A 22889-nucleotide genomic window follows, 5' to 3' on the forward strand; every position below is an offset into this window, starting at 1 on the left:
AAGAATACATTTATAATGTCCTTTTAAGTTACATTTTAAAAGGCATGGTTATTTTTCTAGAGCAGGATATAAACATTAAAAAAATTTTTTTTTGTATCGCAGATCTCTTTGAACATCTGATAAAACCATAAACACTTTCTTCCTCAAAAAAAAAACAAAAACAAACCAGCAAACATAAACCATTCTAACACACACATCCCATAACATTTTATTACAATTTCTCACAGTTTCCTCTGACACCCATCTCAGCTTAAGAAAATGCCTGTGCTGGAGATTATCAGGCTTCAGCTCTCTGAAATTTGGGAGAGAAATAGGCTGTGTAGAAAAATGAATGCAGCAATGATGTGTAGCATTTGCCTGGGAAGAATTCTAGACGGAAGGTCCCTGAGATTCTAACGTACTCAGACGAGGCTCTTGAAAAATTAGTTCGTGTCTGATTGTAGAGAGTCTATTTAAATGAAAATGTGCTCAAGCTAAAGAACGGGATTTGCCCCGTATATGTGACCACCCTCGGCTCACGGAGGCTTTTGTGCAGAAAGTTGTGGTCGGATATCTGAATCCTCCGGTCTCCACAATGAGCTGCTATCTGGTAACGGCGGCCAGGTCTCGTTACCGCGGGCCGAGGCGCCTTCAGGACGCTCGGACGCTGCTCAGAGCTCACTTTATCGGGGATCTGAGAGCCTCCTGCCAAAGGCCCTGGCTGTGTCCACCCGGGTCCATCTCCGGGGACTGGATTTTACCTCAAGCAACACGCTGTCATCGGTTTAGTGCTGTCTTTGAAAAGCAGGATTTCATTTTGGAGACAGGGAATCAGGACCAGGGCCAGATCAGCCGAGGTGGAAACGTAAAACTCCACGCCACGATCAAGTCAAATCGAGGGAGACCACATCCAGAAATGAAAAAGGAAAAAGAAAGAAAGTAGCTGAGCAGGAAACGCAATGTCACGTGTTCTGCATCCAGCTGGGGCCTTCGATGGAAGAGCGTGGAAGGTACGCGCACCAAATGGTGCATAAAGCCAGCCAGGGAGCTTGCTTTTAAGCTCACAGCGCACTCCCTCACGTCCTCAGGTGGTTTATGGCATTTTGGTTATTGGATGTAAGGTCCCCACCCCATGAGAGATGCCCGGGTCGCCCGCCTGACCAAGCCCACACTCGCTGGGATTCCAAGAATCAGAGGCCTCCGGGAAGACAGATGGCAGGAGGCCTGCACGTTGGCTCCTGGGCCCCCAGCTAGATCAAGTGGCGCCGCGCAGGCAGCTGGAAGGCACCCGCAGAGAGAAACCGAGCACCATGCTCAGAAGGCTCCACTCCATCTTTCACTCCGGCCCGCAGAGGAAGGCGGAGGTGGCCGAGAGCCCTTACTACGACTGCGCCAGCCCCCCGGTGAGGCTGATCCGCAGCACCTCCATGTACGTGGTCGGGGACCACGGGGAGAAGTTCAGCGAGTCCTTAAAGAAATACAAAAGCGCCAGCAGTATGGACACCGGCCTGTACTACCTGCAGCAGGAGGGGGACCGGGCATGGATGTACTCGCGCACCCAGGACTGCCTGCATTACTTACAGGAGCTGCTGGCATTGCGCAAAAAGTACCTTAGCAGCCTCAGTGACCTGAAGCCCAGCCGCGCCCCGGGCATCTCCTCCACCTCCTCGAAATCCTCCAGGGGAGGAAAGAAGTCCGCCTCCAAAGAAATAAAGGTGAGTGCCGCCGCCGAGAAGTACCATTGACGTGAGCGCTTTTCCGAGAGCCTCTGACGCGGGTTGGAGCCCTGGATCATCCACGCGCAGCTTAATTAATCTGCGCCTTCTGGCTGACAGCTCCATCCACCTCAGAGACTCTCCACTGCCATCTCGCCAGCCTGGGAAGGATGGCCGGTCCCATGCTGAGTTTTCACGTGGAGACCACGGGGAGGAGCAGCTTCTGGCATCCACAGAGCAGCCTGTGGGGAGGACTCGGGCTTGGTGTCAGACAGACGGTGTGCAGGGCACATCTGTCGCTTACTGCCCACTTCCTGGGTGAGAGAATGCTTGTATGACGTTTGAGTGACAGCACGTGACTTCCCAACAAGTTTTTGTTATTTTTATTATTACCATCACATCTAAAAATCCCAGTGAAAAGTGAACATTTGGAGGATTTTCTCTGTCTGTTCCGTGAGCCCGAGTATTGGGGGGACTCGGGCACAGCCTCAGAGAGAGTCTGTGACTCGAAGGAGACTGAATGACAACTTTGTTGGGCACTGGAGGCTTCCAGCCCAGGCAGACCAAGCAGGAAATTAGTGAAAGAAAGAACTTGCATTTATCTCATACTTATTACAGTGTTTGTACACATTACCTTTTCTTGAGATAATTCCAGTAATGAATAATGCCAGAAGGGAAGGGGGGAGAAAGTCCCTCTGTATCGCAGAAGAGCAAGCTGAGCCTCAGTGACCTGATTTTGCTAAGATCCCCGACTCACTGTTACTTATTCCTTTGTTTCCTCAATTAAAAAAAAAAAAAGAAGAAGTTTGAGGCTATTTTAAATTGCCATCAATTGTTCTCCTGGTGACTGGGCTCTAAGGTGTTCAGAGCAGGCCTGTGTGGCCCAACAATGCCCCCCCTGCCCCCCCAGAGTGTCCTGCAGGCCTGCAAGTCCCATTTACACTGAGTGACCTACTGGCCTGTTACCAGATCTCTAGGGCTTGGTCTCACCCAACTGGTTTCAACTGTCTGCATTTTATCCCAGGTGGGAGCAGTTTAAATAACCATTTGAACTCCAGAAGTAGGGCAGTGTTGGGGCCGACACAAAGTGTCTTACTCTTAGGTTCCAGTACTGCCCCTGTGGCCAACCAGCTGCGGATTTGTGGGCCAGCACCCCCCCTCCTCCGGGGCCACCTCCGATGACAGAGGGGTTGCCGTGATTTGTGGACTTCCAGCTTGAGCATCCTGGGGTCCGCGGTTCTGGTTGGATTCCCACCAGGCACTACATTTTCCTGCAAAATGGAGCCCTTTCTTGGTAGAACCTAGCACTCTTCCTCTCAGCTCCAATCCTAGTTCAGCATCTGAAGACAGAGGGAGGGCTTAGAGGTAGAACACCAGCTCTGGCCCTGTAGGGATGGCTGTGAAGACAGCCCAGGCATGATGCAGTGCAGGGATTTCCTCGGGAGATGTCTCTTGCCACGGTGTAACCAGGAGAGGGGTTTTATGTTTGTTTGTTCTTATTTGAAGTATAGTTGATTTACAATATTGTGTTTGTTTCAGGTATACACTATAGTGATTCGGTATTTTTGCAGATTATATCCCATTATAGGTTATCACGAGATAATGGGTATAATTCCCTGTGCTACACAGTAAATCCTTGTTGCTTATCCATTTTATGTATAGTAGTTTGTTAATCTCATACCCCTAATTTGTCCCTCCCCTCTTCCCTCTCCCCTTTGCTAACCAAAATTTGTTTTCTATATCTGTATGTTTCTGTTTAGCATATACATTCATTTGTGTTATTTTTTAGATTCCACACATAAGTGATAGCATATAGTATTTGTCTTTCTTTGTCCGATTTATTTCACTAAGTGTGGTATTCACTAGGAGAAAAGGGACCCCTCCTACACCATTGGTAGGAATGTAAATTGGTGCAGCCACTATGGAAAACAGTATGGAGGTTCCTAAAAAAACTAAAAATAGAACTACCATATGATCCAACAAGCCGACTCCTGGGCAGATATCTGAAAAACACGAAAACACTAATTCGAAAAGATACATGCACACCATTGTTCACAGCAGCATTAATTACAATAGCCAAGATATGGAAGCAACCTAAGTGTCCATCAACAGATGAATGGATAAAGAAGATGTGAGATATATATAATGGAATATTACTCAGCCATAAAAAAGAATGAAATACTGCCATTTGCAACAATGTGGATGGACCTAGAACATATTATGCTTAGTGAAATAAGTCAGGAAAGAGTTTTAAAATGGCTTTGAAGTTAGTCAGATCAAGGCCTGAATTTTAGGTCTGTATTTAGCAGCTGTGTGCCTTTGTCAGGTTAAGTTTCTCTCTCTGGGCCTCTATTTCTGGAGCATACAAATGGAAATAAGAGTATACCTTGTGAGGAGGAAGCAAGATCCGGCCTGTGACAGGACCTGGCACATACTAGGTAGTCCAGTGTTCACTGCTCTGAAATGTATGGTGCAGGAGGTGTATAGGAGCCTGGAGACAAACTGCTCTCCTTCCCTATTGCTCCCAAAGAAAGAGCTGTCTGCTGGGCGTGCCTGAGAAACGGTGGGTGAGGTCTCCGTGGCTAGCAAGGTGGCCTTCCTGGCTCTCTGTGCACGGCAGGGGCAGGGGATCCGGAGGGGCCCTTGCTTCAGGAATGTCATCACCTTCCTGCATTGGTAGAAAACACTTGCTGATGTTCAGATTTAGGGCAAACTCTGTTCTTTTCCCTTGACCCCCTGTTATGTGCTGAATCTTGTCTCCCCCAAATCCTATATTTAAGTCCTAACACTCAGCACTCAGAAAGTGACCTTATTTGTTTTTTTAATAAATTTATTTATTTATTTATTTTTGGCTGCGTTGCATCTTCGTTGCTGCGCGTGGGCTTTCTCTAGTTGCGGCGAGCGGGGGCTACTCTTCGTTGCGGTGCGTGGGCTCATTGTGGTGGTTTCTCTTGTTGCAGAGCACGGGCTCTAGGTGCGCGGGCTTCAGTAGTTGTGGCACACGGGCTCAAGGGCTCTAGAGCATAGGCTCAGTAGTTGTGGTGCATGGGCTTAGTTGCTCCACAGCCTGTGGGATCTTCCTGGACCAGGGCTCCAACCCATGTCCCCTGCATTGGCAGGTGGATTCCCAACCACTGCGCCACCAGGGAAGCCCTATATAAATTTCTTTTAAAGAAAAATGTGTAACGCTGGACACCTTTCATATGGTTAAGTGCCAGACAATAATCAGAGTTCTTTACATCAGAGCTTTCAGTGAGCTTTTCCAAATGATCATTTATATAAACCCATAACAATTCATCCAAAAGTCTATTAAGCCCTAATTAATATATTTTTAGAACACTTTTTGAAAGTGTATTAGTAGAACACTAGGAAATGAATTCCTTAAGAGGTCACGGAGGCTCTAAAAACACTTCATTTAGGAATCAGGAGAGTGTTTTTATAAAAGGTTTGACAATGATCTCTTATTTCTTAAAATATAATATCCTCTTTAAGTAAAATACACATAAAAAGTTTAAAATTTGCCATTTGAACCATTTTTTAAGTGTACAATTCACTGACATTAAAGACAGTGCTGTGTAGCCCACTACATCCATTCCCAGAACTTTCTCATCATCCTAGACAGAAAACAGTGACTCCCCATTTCCCCTTTCCCCAGCTTCTGGAAACCTGTATTCTACTTTCTGTCTCTATGAATTTGCCTATTCTAGGAACCTCATATAATTGGAATCATACAGTATCTGTCGTACTGTGACTGGCTTCTTTCTCTTAGCATAATGTTTTCAAGATTCATCCATGTTGTAGCCTGTGTCAGAACTTCCTTCCTTTTTACGGTCCATGAGCTTGGGTTTTGATGGGAGGTGAGGAGGAAAAGTTGGAGATTATGCTGTGACTTTGCCCAGAGTGTTCATCAGCATTTGGGGTCCTCACTGAGGACAGCTCCCCACGGTTTTAGAGCCAGATAAACAGGTAAACAGCCAGCATCCCTCTGTGAGAACTGGGCCACCTAAGTGGACCTGGGTGGACCACGGTGTCTGTGCTGCCGGAGAGGCTGTTTGGGGTTGGCTGCAGTGCCCCAGGGAACTCTACCCAGAAGATTTGGGCTGACATTTTCCAAAGCCAGGGTTCCTGGTCACCCACCACAGCCAGAAGAAATTTCATCAATTCACCTGTGAATCATATAGTTCTGAACAGCTTCGATCCCCGATATGTCTGCCTGGATGAACCGGCTGCAAAATGCACACCCCTCCCAGCACCAACCCCCCTCCCACCCTGCTCCAACTAAAGAAATTCACCTGCTACAGGAATGATTTAAACAGAACCAGTGGAATTCTGGAGAATGCCTGCCAAAAGTGATTGATTTTTATTTCAAGTAGTTTTGTTCTGATAATAGTTAGCTTTCAGAATCAATTTTCTATCATTGGCCATTCAGTCCTGGTTCATGAAATAAGACCAAGTCAACAGCAAATAGATTTCTTTTTCTCCTCTGTGGTAGAAAGATCTGAATCCAATTCATCTAAAAAGATTCCAAATCATCCATATATAAATTGCATATGCAATGGGAAGAAGGTTCTGAATCGGTTCCATACCACTGGGATTTATTTTTCAGATCTGTTGGGCGGACTTTCTGCAAACACAGTGATATTAAAGTGCAGGTTTTCTGTGAGCATCAGTTACTGGAGGTCTCTGTCACTTGGCCTGTATCTGGTTGGCAGAGTTGAAGGGCAGTGAACATTCAGTATGAGCTGCAAAGACTATTCTATTATGCTTGGCAGCGCTCTCCAGAAGATGGCAGACAGTAAAATAATGATTGATAACAGAGCATCCAATTCCTGCAGCCCCTCTCAGTCAGCCCACAAGACAGGTAACTATATTCCCCAATCTACCTTCCAGACATGTGCCGTTTGCTCAGCCTAGAAACAATACAGTACTTCGGCTTCCGTTTTTCCTCTCTACCACACCCCGCCCACCTGGCTAACTTCTTGTGTTTTAAGAGAGCAGAGAAAGCACTGCCCCAGGAAGCCATTTCTCATGTCCACAATCTAAGGCAGTGGATGTCCCCCTTCTCTGGGTCTGACCCTTATCTCAGCACTCAGCACCCAGCACCCAGCAGTCAGCACATAGCACCGTAATTGTCTGTTCATTTGCTGTGTCTGCTACTGGCCGTGAGCTCATTGAGTGGGGCCACCATGTCTTACTTCTTTTTTTATCTCCAACCTCTAGTGCAGCTCCAGGCATATAGTAGATGCTCAATAAACTAATAACCCGAGAAGCTCCAATTGTAATTTAAGAATGGAACTTTACAAAGTTTGATGGAAGACCTGGAAAAGTAATAGGTCTGTGGCTTTCAGTGAGTGGAAAATTATCTTGTTTTTAATGGAGTAGAATATAGTTTGGGGATATTCATATGGAATGATCTTAATAATTAAAACATCCCACATGCAATGGATCAGAGTTTACCATCAAGAAGACACTTTTTTAGGTAAACATTTGTTTCCGATTATTAAGTTATATTTGCTCATTAAATGAAATTTATAAAACACAGAAAAGTGTAAGGAAGAAAATAAAAATGATCCAGAATCCTATCGCCTATCATCCAGAGACAATCACTATAAAATATTTAAGTATATTTTCTTTCAATCATTTATTTCTTGTATAGTTGCAGATATGTATATAAGGGCTGCCAGGTAAAATAAAGGATGCCTGTTTAAATTTGGATTTCAGATAAACGATGGATTTTTGTAGTATAATTATGTCCATATAATATTTGGTGTCCATTTATACTAAAAATTTATTCACTGTTTATTTAAAATTGAAATTTAACTGCCATTCTATATTTTTATTTGCTAAATTTGGCAACCCTAAAGTGTGTATATGTATAAATTTACTAAATTTGGCTCATACCATATACTTTTTTATAATTTATATTGTGAGTTCTTTTCTATCTCATTAACTAGTTTTTGAAAACTGAAAGTATTAATGGCAAAAAATTTAACAACTCACATTCTTTAAACAATTGTTAAACATTGTAAATAAATTCATCTTACTCTGTCTATAAGGCATTTTTAAGCAGTGATTCCTAAAAGTGTGATTAATGGGCCAAAGGTGAAAGGCCATTCATTTTTAAAGATTCTTTTACATATTGTTTTCCAGAAATATTTTATAATTTACACTTTTATCAACAGTGAGTTAGAAAGCCCTTCTTATTGCATTTTATCAGCACCAAGTAGTGTCATGAATTTTTAAAGTTTACTGATAATAATAGATTAACTGCTTTGTTTTATGTACTTTTTTTGGATTATTGCTTAAGCAAAGAATGACCCTTTTATTTTATCAAACCAATGCGTACTTCTTGTTTAATGGATTGCCCATTCATGTCTTTATACATTTTTTGGCTCTACTAAATATTTTTATTTATTTATCTGGACTCATATTAAGGATGTGAGTACATTGTCTGCCACATGTGTTAAAAATATTTTCTCAAAGTTATGTATCTTTTAATTTTACTTAAGAGTACAATTTTATCATTACAAATACTATTGATTTTTATGTAGTCAAATATGTCAATTGTTGTCTTTGATACTTCTTTGCTTCATGCTTAGAAAGTCCTTCTATGTCTCAAGGTCAGTTGCATATTTGCCGTTTTTCTCCTTTTTTTATAGTTCCATTTTAAAAAACCCAACCCTCTTATCTATTCAGCAATTTATTTTTACATGTAGTGGGATGTGAAAATCCAACTTGAAATTTTCCCAAATAGCAAAGTTTCAACACCATTTATGGACAAATCCACCCCTTCTCTCATTGGATTGTGATGTTTCACGTATCGGGCGTGAAGATTTTTATACTATGTTTCAAGCATATTAATTCATTTCTATTAGTTAGGCTTCGAACAGTTTGATAAATGTGAGCAAAAAACCTTCACTTAGTGTTGAACTAAAGTGAAATGGTCATTTAGGTGACATTTAAGGGGAGGAGTTACTAGGTCCTAGCAAAGGAAACAATGGCCTTCAGATTATAAAGCGGGAGAAAAAAGACTAAGCCTCAGACTGTGAGTCTGAAACCTCTAATACCAAAGACAAAAGACATGCAGGTACGATTCCAAAATGATTGTAATGTTTAGCTATGAGAGGTAATTCCCAAGTTTAGTTATACTACAGTTTGTGACAAACCTTGTCCTTTCTTTTTATCACTTTGGGCTGATTTTCTCAGCTCTATTGTGTATATCACTATTTTTTTCCTTCAGCTCTGACAAGTCTACCATTAGCGTATCTATTGAAAATTTGGATGTGGGTATGTGTACATATGCATTTAAATTTCAGTGATTATACCTTCTCCCAAGTTGTTTGTTTCTCAGATTTACAGTTCTCATTTCTTAAGCTCCTATTCTTTTATCACAAACCCCTATTCAATGATGGGTACACATTTCCTTAGGTGATGTAATATAAAAGGGATAAGATGGGACTTCCCTGGTGGTCCAGTGGCTAAGACTCTGCACTCCCAATGCAGGGGGCCCAGGTTCAATCCCTGGTCAGGGAACTAGATCCCGCATGCATGCCGCAGCTAAGAAGTCCACATGCCAAAAAGAAGATCCCACGTGCTGCAACTAAGACCTGACAGAGCCAAAAAAAAAGAGGGGATAAGATAAGTATTGCTTTGGACTTGATCTTGAATAGCCATTTCAAGGATGGCAGAAGGAAAGAGGATGTATTAGAGCTTTTAAGGTGTATCCTGAAAAGCTTCTTTTGAGGACATTATATTGCTTGTGGATAAATTTGAGCTGTTTTGCATTTCATTTCACCCAGCTGAATGATCCAAGGGAAAATGATCTCTCCAATCCAGACCAGTCCCACATTTGATCCTGGAAATTTCATCACAATGAACTGACATTTTGATTTCCAGGTACGATTAGCTCAAGACAGTATTATAAGACTCCATAAAAATAAGGAGTACAGAGTTCTCAAAATTTGCTAAGTTAAATCCAAAAGTATACATTAGCAACCTGCAAACTGGTTGGAGAATATAAACATATGATAATGGCATGTATATAGCATACATTCATTCATTCTACAAATTACTCCGTGTCAGGCATTGAAATGGGTGTTCCACATTCATAGATGGAAAGACAGTCCGCCGGCCCTGATGCAGCCCATAATCTGAAGCTGCAACTCTCAGCATCATTGCCTGAACCACACTGGTGTGTTGGAAGAGAAACACGTAGAATTACAACAAGAATGTTGGAAGTTGGGTATATCCGACAACTTGTCTCATGTAGGTAGTGGCTGGCAGTGAGAGTCTATCCAAAGACAGTCTTATCTGTGAGTGCTATTTGCCAAAGCTATTTCATAGACGAGGTTAAGGATCACGGGTCTAGTGTGGGGCTCTAATACAACGTTGCTGTCCACACAAGGCAGAATATGAGCATAGAAAAGACGTGTGTGGGTCTGTCTGCTGCAATGAGTGAAAGCTTCGGAAAGGAGGTGCCTTGTGAGTTGGCCCTCCGAAGAGGTGGCGGGGGGAGTGACGTCAGGAAGAAGAGGGGAGGAGAAGGCTAGATGTTTAGTGGTGGTCCTCTTGACGTTGGGTGGGTTTAGAATGTCCCCCTACCCTAACCTCTGACACAATATTTCTGTTTACAACTGGAAGTTCATTTTGGAGCACCTAGACCTCTTGCAGACAAATACTGACAGATCCCAGAAGAAAGTAAACAGATTGGAGAAGCTCAAGTACCCCAAGGGCAGGTGAAACTGGGCAGGATGGGAGGTGATACGAAATGCAGAAAAATAAACGGCCTTGGGGGACTCAAAAATTAAAATGAGAAATACGGTGGAGTTTGGTTTGGAAAGACGCAAGTGTTCTATCTGGGGAAAGTAATCCAAGACCCAGGCCAGTTGTGAGGGGGTAGGACGGGGAGGCTTGGAAAATGATAACCTTAAGGACACTGAAGGTTAAAGGGGAGTCGGCAATGCAGTACAGGTGGCTTTCAGAGAAAGCGCCTTCCCCTGGGGCTGCGGAAGCGCTGCTGGAGAAGGAACATGAGCCCTGCGAAACCCAGGCCTGAGCAGGGGCCACAGGCAGCAGCCTGCGTTACACGCAGCCTTTCCAAAGTAGTTCATTTCTGGGCTAGGAAAAAGTCAAAATCGGGGGGTGGCGGGGCGAGGCAGTCCACTTTTATTTAGAGTTCTGAGTTCAGAGAGGGAGAACCATTTGGGTCTCACCCAAGGGTGTTGATGACTGATGCCCCATTTTGTGCAACCCCTGCTTTGTAAAGTAGATTTTCTGTGATGTTAGCCTGAGCCCTGAACCCTGAGCCTCAGTTGTGCAGCTCTTGTGCTAGTTGTCTTGGTTGGAGACCAAGAGAAGGTTGTAGTAGAGACCAGAAAGGCCCATGGAAGCTGCGGGAAAGGCAGGAAAAGCCAGAATCAGCCTGAGTTTAAACTAGGACTTGAAAAGGTCCAGGGAGCCTGGACTTGTAGATTAACCTTGGTGTCACCAAACCAGGCTTGTTTGCCTGATTCACAGCAAGCCCGAACTCTGAGATGCCGAGATTTGCAGCAAAGAGAGGGTTTATTCACAAGGCAGCCAAACGAGGAGACAGGAGAACAAATTCAAATCCACCTCCTGGAAGGCAAGACGCTCAGGTATCTATGAGGTAAAGAAGCAGGGCGGTCTGGGGTGTGGGGAACTAAGGAAAGGGTGGGGTAATTGTCATTCTGTGCAGGTGTAACTAGCCTACAGCCCTCTGCACGTCCAATAATGGAGGCGCCTAGCACCATCTGAGGGTGGAGTTCTCAGCCCTCTGATGTCAAAACGTCACCGAGCAGACACTCGCGCATGCCCGGTTGGAGGGTTGGTAGTCCTTTCCAGCCTTAACTGGCTCAGCTCCAACTAGACACAGGTGATGCCAAGTTTCTGGAAAACAACTCAGGCAAACACCTTGTTTAGGCTCCATGCTTCTTGGAGGACAGGCAAGTCTTGTAGCAACAATTAAAACAACCTTGATGTGGGAAGACAGGTTACAGGTGAAATGGATTTAACTGATGACTACCCACAGTTTCATTGGTACTCAGATCAATCATCACAAAATTCATTTGGAAACATTTAAAAGTATACTTTATAAAGTACAATAGAAGATTTGTTAACCAAATCTTACTTAACTGACCTGCCAGATCACTTGATGCTTACCGTTCTCTCTGTAAAGCGAGCTGAATATTTACAATTAGAAGCCTATACTAGGGTATTATTGGCAAAATGCAAAATGATGTATGTGTAAGCACTAATTGTAACAGCAAAAGATTTCAAACAACCCGAAGCTCTAACAATAGGGGACTGTAGTTCATTCCTACAGTGTGTCTGTGTAGTGGAGAATTGTGCAGCTATTCAAAGGGAAGAGGAGGATCTCTACTGCTGTGAAGTTATTCTTAGGATACACCAAGTGAAGAAAGCAATTCACAGGGGGATATTGTATGCTACCTTTTGTTTTTTTAAAGAGTGGGTTAATACACATTTGCTTGTGTTTTCAAAAAGAAATGATGGAGAGAGAAACAAAAAACTTGCTGTCTAGTCAAAATGAAGACTAGCAGAGATGAATACCAAACATTACACCCAGGATGCAAACAAAACTGCATGAATACAAACAGAGGAAATTGCCCTCCCTCCCCCCCACCCCAAGCCAGGAGGTGATTTAGGTCACGTTTGGGAACTGGGTGGGAAAGGTAGGTGCATGCCTATGAGTGGGATGCCCTCATACCTGTAGCTAGTAAGGGGATGGGGCAGAGGGGGGGTGGGGTCCCTTTACCTGGTCTCTATGTGCGGAGCAATGGGAAATACACAGGGACATAAGAGTCCGGGCCCTGTAATCCAGGCGCTTTGTTCTCTTTCTTCATTGACCTGTGTCCTATCCTCTTGGGTCCTGTCCCTTGTGTCCTTGTCTTCATGGAGACACTCCTGTCTGCTCTTGCAAATTCAGGGCATGAGACTGGTATTTAAGGTTTTCAACCTAAACCAGACCCCGAGGTGGGGAGCATGGGCCCTCTTGCTCCCTTCCCTATGCCTGGATCCTTAGAGAGAAGAGGGTCTCAACTGCTCTGTATTAGAATCACCTGGTTATCTAAATTAATTGATCTGGGAAAGGGCCAGTGTAGAGATTCTTTAAGAGCATCCAATGAGGGTCCAACCTCCAGCTGGGATTGGGCTCCACTGTGAGAACCGCCCGGACAGGGATGAGGGGGAGTCATAACCCCTCGTAACCATCATCCCCCCCAACCGGGTCCCCAGACTCCTTCAAGGGATGGTGCTTTCATTTGCAGGGAAGGAAGGCAGAGCTAAGGAAGGAAGGAAAGCAATTGTTTATTCATTTTCGTTTATTTATGTTCCTCCCTCATTCCATGAAGGGCTTGGGCGAAACTGATGAAGGTAATTGAGGCAAGTTGGGGAAAGCTCTGTTTGGGGATGAGACTTGGTCACACAGGTACATAGGGGTCAACCACAAATAATGTCACCAATGTCTCACTCTCCAGCCACACCAGGATCCAAAAGCTCTTTTAACAGAAACCAGCTTTGTAACGGTGATAATGTACTGAATGGTCCAGCAGAGCCCCGGATGTGCGGCCCCAAAGAGCAGACTTTTAAGTGCTGGCCAAGGAGCTTATCTGTCAGTGTCTGTGGCTGTGCCCAGGAAGGCAACCACTGCTAAGCACAGCAGAGAGGGTGAGCTGTGCGGGAGTGTTGAGTCCCCAAGCTTGAAATTTTGCAAACAAGAAACATGTTTGAATATTTGGAATAACCAATGAAATGTGCAGCTGAAAGGGTCTTTGTCCATTAGTTTTGATGGACAGAGAGTACAATGGCTGAGGTGGTGATGTATATGCTGGTAATTTATTTTTTTATTTTGTAAATATTATCCTTAGAGGATAATTCTTGAGGACATTGGGGATATTCACAAGAGGCCACAGTCAAGGGCTTGTGTTAACCTAACTACTGTCAGTGTGCTCATTGCTGTTTTCCTAGCCTTTAATAGTTAAGACACCAAAGTTGACTCTCTTTTAAGCCTTTTAATAAATGAAAGCAATTGATCCAGGCTGCTTTGAGCTTCTGGCCAAAGTCTACTTCCTGGGGACACTGAGGAATGAACAGCTTAGATGAAATTGTAGGGTGACCTGGATGGAAAAGAATATGGTGCCTATGAGCAAGGTTGAGACTCTTGCATTCAGCCAAACACTGATGGCAGTTGCTACTAGGGACTTAGTGATATCCCTTCCATGTGGAGATGGTTTTTGAGATGGGAAAACCTACAGACCTTGCATTTCTATTAAATAATATTCAACCTTCCTTTGGGGCTCAGTCCAGATCATGTGGTTTTCTCGATTCTTTGTTTCTCTCTCTTCCACTTCACAAAAAATTCTCTAAAATAATATGTGCCATCGTAGAATTAGATTAGGTACTGAGGACCATGGAGCCTGGAGGAGGGAAACAGTCCAGGAGAGGGTGGTCTTCCTGGAGAGAGAGCTGTCTCAGACACATCTTGATGGTTGGATAGGAGTTGGCCAGGTAAGGCATTCAAGGCAGAGGGACCGCAAGAGAAAACACGGGGAGGATAAAAGCATATGGACCTGCCTCTAGATATGAGCCTTCCTGTTATCTGCCTGCAGGAAGGATGCTGGTGGCCCAGCCTTCTGTGCTCATACAGACTTTCAACCAGCCCCTCAGTTTTTCATTCCAACCCTTGGTGTGCCTGGTGTTGCCAAGTCTGGAGCATTTCCGGTTCCAAGGGTCAAACTGTCCCCCTTCTGAGCTGCTTCAACCACCCATGGTTCTCTGGGAGGGCGGTCCCTCTGCGCTGTTACATCAATTCCCCCGCTTCAACTTCTTTCCATCTGGCAGGAGCTCTTGGAAATCTCTCTCACTGATGACCTCTCTCTTGTTCTCTGGGTTTCAACTTTCCCCCTGCCCACTTTCATTTTAGTGGGCTCTTTGAAGGGGGTGAGATAACTACATGTGAATAGTTTTCCACTTTTAACAGAAAAGGTTCAGTGTATGTTGTGGTTCTCCAAATTTTTTCTCCAAGAATGCTCCTTACAAATATAAAAGGGAAAAATCCTCTATTTAAAAATGTTTCCTGGGAATTCCCTGGTGGTCCAGTGGTTAGGACTCTGCTTCCACCGCTGGGGGCATGCACGGGTTCGATCCCTGGTCCAAGGAACTGAGATCCTGCAAGCCGCGTGGCTTCCTAGTGGTACAAATGTTTCCTAGTGGTACAAAATGCATACATTTTACCAAAATCTTATGCATATATAAAGATATCATCCTTTAGTTTCCTAACATGCAAATCTGCAATTAAATCACTTTCATTTTTAATAGCATCCCACTTTCAAAGTGCACACAAAAAATAAAAGAACTCTACATTTGGTCCAAATAGCCCAGGTTAACACATATTGTCTTTCTTTTTTCTCCCTGAGTTATCTTATTTCCTAAATTCTTCAGGGAGCTTTTTATTAGTTCACATACTGATTCTGTGCCTACATCATGAGTTCTCCATTGAAGTCCACCATGGTGCTTGAACTTCCGTGATGCCGGTCGCTGGTGACTGACTGTGGGCTGTTGTGAAGAGAATGATGATGATGATGGTGATGATGATGATGATGGTGATGATAGCGTCATGAAGAATGAGTCAGGACAGAACCTGGAACCTAGTTGGGCTTTCTGTAGATTTTTTTTTAAACTACTTCAAAGACGTTACGGAAAAACCTGAACAAACTTTTTGGCCAACCCAATATTATTCCTTACACTGTTCAAACAATCACACCAGTCTGTCTTCAATTTATTCCATGCTTGAACCGAAATTTGGCCACTTTAGGTACTGAAAACTCTTCTGGAGTATTTTATTTTCAACATATCTCGTCCCCTCTTTCCTGCTGTGAGCATCTCATCGCCTACCTAAGGAACTGTACAATCTCCTAACTGGGTTTATCAGCAGGCAACAGGCCAAAGAAAGACAAATTATTTTGCCTAATGGTCAATAACAGTCCCTGACCGAGACAGAGGCAGATCTACCCACCCTTTCACTCCCCCTCCTGGAGATAATCCGAAATCCATTGACCTACAGCAAGTGCGAATCTGGAGTATCTACCTTCCTTTCAAGGGCACTTATTCAAATTTACCTGCAAATTCATGACTTCACATTGGTTTAGTGTCAGCAACACGTGGTCCTTTTCCATGTTACCTGTGTGTGGGCGCCCCAAGGCTGGCTCAGGCAGCTCTGCTTTCTCCTCTCTGCCCTTCATCTCTAGCAGAAAGCAACGCCCAAGAAGCCCTCGCAGTTCAGCGCGGATGTGGCGGAGGCCATCGCCTTCTTTGACTCCATCATGGCAGAGCTGGATACGGAGAAGCGGCCGCGGGCTGCTGAGGTTGACCCACAGAACGAAGATGTGGACTTCGATGGTGAGTGCCATTCCGGTGGCAGGAGGTGGGTGGAGTGGGGTCTCTGGGGTGGACTTTCTCTGATTAAACGGAAACTCACATCTGCAAGCCAAAGCCTGGCCCTGAGCTTGCTCTACTCCTTGGGGCCCTGGCTTTTGTCGTCACTGTGGCCGCTGCTGCCACTCCAGGCTACCCCTTCAATCCTCAGGCTGTATTTGGACAAAAACTCCTTCCCTGTGGTCCATTTTCCACAGTAGAGGTGGGGTGGAATTTTGTAAGGCTCCAGGAGGGAAAGCAATAGGGCAACAATTAAAGAAAGGGATGAGTTGGGAGTTGTTAAATGGGTATAGAGTTTCAGGTTTTTTTTTTTTTAAACAGCTGTTGTGATTTTTTTAATTTAATGTAATTTAATTAATTTAATTTTTTACTGAAATATAGTTGATTTACAATGTTGTATTAATTTCTGCTGTACAGCAAACTGATTCAGTTATACATATATATACATTCTTTTTATATTCTTTTCTATTTGTTTTATCTCATGTTATTGAATATAGTTCCGTGTGCTATACAGTAGGACCTTGTTTATCCATTCTATATGTAGTAGATGCATTCTATTGCATCTGCTAACCCCAAACTCCTAATCCATCCCTCCCCCACTCCATCCCCCTTGGCAACCACAGGTCTGTTTAGAGTTTCAGTTTTGCAAGATGAAAAAGTTCTGGAGATCTGTCACATAATGATGTGACTATACTCAACACTACTGAACTGTACACTACAAGATGGCAACATGGTAAATTCTATGTTATGTGTCTTTTACCAGAATTGAAAAAAGAAGAAGAAAAGGGAATAGACAAATTATATTTAAAAATTGGGCTTGTGACCCTACCTGAGCTAGCTTGGCCCTGGGCAGCCCTGTCTGCTGGACCCGACTCTGACCCTTCACCCACTTTGTCACCCCTCTGCACCCCTCCCCCCAGCACTCCCCCTGTGGCCCTCATGGGCCACCACTCTGCGAGGATGTGTAGACAGGAGAGGGCCGGGGTGCTTGCTCAAGCCCAGTCTGGATTGTTGGAGAGGGAGTGAGGTGAAGGCCGAGGGTGAGCCTTTTCTCCTTGCCAAGGTGTATCACTGGCTGTCTCCTGATGGAGAGCGAATAACTCAACCACATTCATGAGCTGAGCCCACTTTTAAATTCCATAACTCAACTTTCAGTTTCTTTAATCTTTGACTTGACCCTCATGGTATAATTAATGATGATTTAATTTAGCGGTTACTGGCCCCTGGTTATTGAGGCAACAGCTTTTGGTACCAATACTAAATAATTTTTAATACTAAATATTAAATATTTTATTTAATGCTCAAAGATTACATTCTTGTGGTGTGTTGTTGTTTTTCTAGCCCTGATGGACATGTGTCTGTGAGATTTCGGTTCTCACTGGGTTCTGTGGCGTTTCACGGAAGGGGATTCCCACTCCCCAAGCTCACTGTACCCTGCAGGGTAACTGGCCTGCCCCCCCCCCCCCCCCCCACTGCCGCCCCTGACAAAGAACAGCCCTCACCTTCAGAGTCAGGCCTGGGGAATCCAGACATTGGTGAAAGGACAATGAAATCTACTGAGGGCACAAGTGTCATCTTCACAGATGTGTCATCTTCTTATAATTTTTAAATGGAAATGACTTCATGTTTTCTCTCTGATAGCCACAGTAACATATGTTCACTGTAAATCAAATGAATCAAACAGTACACCAAAGTATAAAGAAGAAAGTAAAGAATTTGACCTGTGATTCTACCACCTTGAGTTAATAACCACTGTTAACAGTTTGGTGTACGTCCTTTCAAAAAGGCTTTAAACGCACACAGGCCCACTTTGTTACTCTTTTTAAACAAAAACAAGATCTCTTTGCTATTTTTCATCCACTCTTTTCACTTAACGATTTACAATACATCATGGGCATCTTTCCAAGTCAGTAAACATAGGGCTATGTGCTTGTCTTTAATGGACACATGCTAGTGCACCGTCTCCCCAAACGATAACTGCAGAGTTGAATCATCCCCTTTGCTTGGCTCTCCGGGCCTTCCTAAGCATTTCCTGTTTTACGTATGGATGTATTGTGGGTTCTTAGCTGGATCTGTCCTCTCCGTGGCCTTCTGCTGCCCCCCGTGGCGAGTCCTCCTCTCCCGGGGGCCCTGCTTCTCTCTTCCAGTGGCCACCAGCTCCCGGGAGCACAGCCTGCACTCCAACTGGATCCTGCGGGTGCCCCGCCGATGCTCAGAGGACATTGCTGGGCACACGGCAGCCGGCCAGTTCCGGAGGAGCACAGAGCGCAGGGCCGTCGGCACTCAGAGGAGACTCGAAAGGCACCCCATTTACCTGCCCAAGGCTGTGGAAGGGGCCTTCAGCACGTTGAAATTTAAGCCCAAAGCCTGCAAAAAAGAGTGAGTGCTCGGGTCACATAGCATAACCAAGATGCTCTCATGTGCACCAGACTCTTGGGTTGCTTCTTAGGTGCCCTGAACCCCCATCTTACATGGAAAAATCATTCTTTTGTGTATGGGGGGAGGGAGGTCTTCGTTTAAAACATTTTTTGATAGTCTTATATTCACAGTCTAGCTTGGTTCACCGCTGTCCCCACCCCTAACTGTACCTCGAGCTCTGGACCTGCCTCTCCCTTTCTGGCCCACTTAGCCCTCATGCTCTGTCCATCCTCTTTCACTCTTTCCCCCAAGTGCCACTGACACACTGTGTACCGCAGATTTTTAATGAGACTTTGGGGTTGAGGAGAGCATAGCACCATGAGGGAAGCAGCACTGAACCAATTAGACGGCCCTGCTGTAGAAAGGCATTGCCAGGCTCGGATGGAGAACATCTCGCTGACTGGGCCCCTCCTGGCCCTCCTGCCACCATCTCTTGGCCTCTCTCCCTACAGATCCTCCTCTCCCAAGACGAGTTGCCATCTCTAACCCCCAAATCCCTGTGACTTACTCCTTCAGAGAAGTATGTGGGCTCCTGATCTGGCCACCCTAGGCCATGCTGCAGGGAGCTCACCTCTCACAACAGAAGGGCCTGTCTCGGCTCGTCCACCCGTCTTCCTCTGTTTCTACAAGAGCCGTCCAACTCTGATGGGTTCAGGGGTTTTCTAAATGGCAGTTTCCTCCCATAAAAATGGACTAGGTACTGGACATATTAAAACCAGGACTCAACCCTCATCACCCATCCTTCCCCTCCAGGGCCACGGTGAGGTCCAGCTGAGGTCCACCCACAGCCCCCATGATGATACTGCTTTGTCCTCCACGAGGCCCAGCACTAGGGGAGCATCCGATGGGCTCCGTCAGGATGGTAAATCGGAGCATCCGTTCTCCGTGCGGCCAGCCAAGCCAGACTTAAACCCTTTGCCTCATTCCTCCCTTCCAGCCTGGTGAGCTCCAGACAGATCCTCTTCAACTTCTCGGGGGACGACACGGACTGGGACGCAGAGCTCTTTGCGCTGGAGCCCCTGGCATCCCCGGGGGAGGACCGCTACGAGACAGAGAACCCCAGAGGGCAGTGGCTGCTTCGGGAGAGACTCTGGGAACGAACAGTGCCCTGACGGCCTCAGCCCTGCAGCCTGGCTCAGGCTGGGTTCCTCCGAAGGCGTCTGCTTTCACTGCAGCAGGAGGTGTCTGGTAGAGTTAAAAGTGGAAATTGTCACAAAGTCAGGCCCAGGAGCACACTGCCTGCCGGTGCCCAGCCAGTGCCAAACATACCCGTGGCCTCCTGGAGGGCCTGCCTTAGGGGCCTTCTGGAGCCTGGCTTTCCCAGCACGGGCGAGTTGGCTGGTCATTACAGCCCTGCTGGTCTTCAAGAGCGGAAGGAACGGAAGGTCCAGGCTCACTCCCGGCCTCCCCTGGCCTGTCCCTGGCTCTCCATGCATGTGTCCAGGTGGCTGTGAGCGTCCCACTTGGTACAGGAAACCAGGAAATTTGCCCATCATGGACCTCTGGGCCAAAGTTTTCAAAGAGGCAGCACCTCTCCCCACAGGGCTCAGAAACGTTATGGTCATGTACTGAAGTTGCCTTCTTTTGTGCAGAATGCAGTTTGGGAAGCAGCTTTTTTTCACCCTAACCCTTTTCACAGTGTTCTGGAAACTTCTGCAGGGTTAGGCTGAAGACAAGGCCAGTGTCCTGGCAGTGGGATGGGGGAAGGTGTGTGTCCTGCCTGGGCACCCCCAGCCTCCAAAATCCTAATAGATACCCATACAGCCAGTGTATGAATGCTACGCCCCTCCCTTCCCCCAGTTCGGAGGGCAATCAGAACCTTTTGGAATAGAAAGGATTTCTGATTTCCATAAACGTCTGAATTACATATTTAACATATTCTTTGCTTTTCTCACGTACTTTTTGCGCATTTGCATATAGTTTGACCCCTCAAGTTTGAGAACCACTGGTTTGGAGACTACACTGCACTTTGTCCATCCTCAGCTATTTCTTCTGGCATTTTCTTGTAAGAAAAAGAAGTCACCTGGCAGGGGGTGGTGCAGGAGTGTTAATGGCGATAAGGGAAGGAGACAGACTAGGAAACACCGGTAATCGAAATTAAGCCAAGGATGCTTTAGGCTAAGGTCCCTCTGAGAACTGAATAAAGCTTCCCTTCTGCGAGGCCCATGCAATGATTTCTTATTGTTCAGGTTTTTTGTAGAAAGAAGCTTTTATTTATGTGAACCTGACTCTCTGAATCTAAGTATTTGTAACTGCTATGAGAAAAAAAAAAAAAAAAAAAAACCTAATAATTATGTGACATGCTTAAATTTTCTTTTTTTCTAGTTTAAATAAATTTTTTTAAAAAGTTCCCAGGTGTTGCTGATTCTGCTGGTCTGGGGTCCATACTTTGAGAATTGATGACTTGGAGGTTTGAGTGTTGAAAGAGGAAAACATGGTGTGGGGCAAGAAATTTTATATCAACACATTTTCAGAATGAAAATATACTGGAAATATCTTAATAGTTGCCTTTATTATTTTTTGAGTGCCAATGTCAATGTTTGGGAATTTTCTTTGTTTTTGTTGCTTATATTAAGCCCACTATAGCCAGAAGCTTGACTGAAGAATAAATGTTTGGGAGATTTGTTTTATAAACTGCATTAACACCCACCAAGTTCCATAACCATATATCTTTCTTTTCCCCAAATGTGGCCTTGTTTTGCAGCCCCACAAATGAGAGTTCACTGCTCAGGATAGACTCAGAATAAAGATCTCTTTACTCTGCCTCTTATCAAACTACAGTTTATCGTAGATCAACCCTGACATTATGTGGTGAAGACACTGTATATATTTTGCTTGTATAGATAAGAAAAAAATAAACAGGACAGATAGGATGTTTGGAGTCTTGATTTTTTTTTTTTTTAGCATTTATTGCTTATGGAACACGAAGCTGTGCTTTTCTCTTTTGCTTCATGTTTTGTATATTTTTTTTTGTCTTTAATGAGACTATACACAGACTGCCTGAAAAATTCCATGATTTAGAAACATAAGGCTGGCTTGTCTTGGGGATGATTTTAGGTCTTTGAAATTGGTGATAAACCCCAGGATCTGGGCTCTGCCTGGGGAATCCTGAGGTGGTGTCTGCTGGGGTCTTGAAATGAATAACATTTGAGACAATAGAAGTCAGTTCAGTAAAATCAGCTGATGTGATTGATTCTTTTCTCCCTTGAATTGACTAGTTATTCAATCAGCTCATGGTTGGCGTGCAATGTTAGCGGCCCTAGCTTTCCCAGGACTGTCTCTGATTTTGATACATGAAAATCTACCTATCCCTAGACAGAATGTCCAGATAGAGGATGTGAGTCCCAGGCATCTGGCTTGTTCTCTAGCCTTGGTTTCTACTCCCACCCCAAAATATCTTCTCCTTCACATGGAAGAGACATGGGAGCCTTTAGTGTGAGTCATATACATCCAGCTCTTTGGTTGGTTGCTAGGCAACTGAGAACAGGGCTGCCAGGACAGAGCTTTCTGGTGCCCACTCTTAGAGCCCAGAGTGGTTCTAACAGGAAGCTGCAGTCCCCTCATCACTGATGGCCTTTTCATGGTGGCTTAGTCTCCTGTTGCTGTTGCAACAAATTACCACAAATTTAGGGGCTTAAAACAACGTAAGTTTATTCTCTTACAGTCTGGAGGTCAGAAGAACCAAAATCAGTCTCACCGGGCTCAATCAAGGTGTGGGCAGAGTTGGTTCCTTCTGGAGGTTTTGAGGGGAGAATCCATATCCTTGCCTTTTTCTGCTTCCCGAAGCCGCCTGCATTACTTGGCTTGTGACCCCCTTCCTTGCCTCACCCCAGCCCTTTTGCTTCTGTGATCACATCTCCAACTACTCTGATTTCCTGCTTCCCTCTTAAAAGGACCTTTGTGATTATATCACTCCCACCTGGATAATCCACCCTCCTCTCCCCAGCTCCAGACCCTTAACTTAATCAGATCTGCAAATTCTCTTTTGCCTAATAAGGTAATGTTCACGGGTCCAGAGGATTAAGATGGAGACATCTTTGGGAGGCTATTATTCAGCCTACCACACATCGTATCACAAGATGTTCTAGTTCTTGTTATTAATCTGGCCCAATTTTCTTTTAAGCTCAATTATAACAGCCCAATATCTATGGCAAGCTCTGACTTAGCTTACATTTCCAAATTCCTTTGGTTCTAGCAGCTACCCTGTCATTTTGTTAAAGTGAAATTCTGTCTTGTCTGACAGGTTCCTATTTGAGGAAGGCTTTTCAATTGTACAAAATTTCCAAGTGGAAAAACGTTAGCACTTCA

The 22889-nt window shown here is 44.8% G+C and overlaps 1 protein-coding gene and 1 non-coding gene across 2 annotated transcripts; both read left to right on the top strand.

The window, feature by feature from the left end:
- The first annotated feature begins 1289 nt into the window (after positions 1-1289).
- On the top strand, positions 1290-19693 carry C18H13orf42 (chromosome 18 C13orf42 homolog). The gene is made up of 4 exons (XM_059902972.1): positions 1290-1694; positions 15980-16127; positions 18311-18542; positions 19519-19693. Exons 1-4 carry the CDS (start codon positions 1290-1292, stop codon positions 19691-19693), a joined length of 960 nt encoding a protein of 319 aa, XP_059758955.1.
- On the top strand, positions 9155-9227 carry TRNAG-CCC (transfer RNA glycine (anticodon CCC)). Its single transcript has one exon. It is a non-coding gene; the product is annotated as a tRNA-Gly (tRNA).
- Positions 19694-22889: the final 3196 nt, after the last annotated feature.

This window comes from Balaenoptera ricei, chromosome 18 (genome assembly GCF_028023285.1).
Source record: "Balaenoptera ricei isolate mBalRic1 chromosome 18, mBalRic1.hap2, whole genome shotgun sequence".
Taxonomy (NCBI): Eukaryota; Metazoa; Chordata; class Mammalia; order Artiodactyla; family Balaenopteridae; genus Balaenoptera; species Balaenoptera ricei.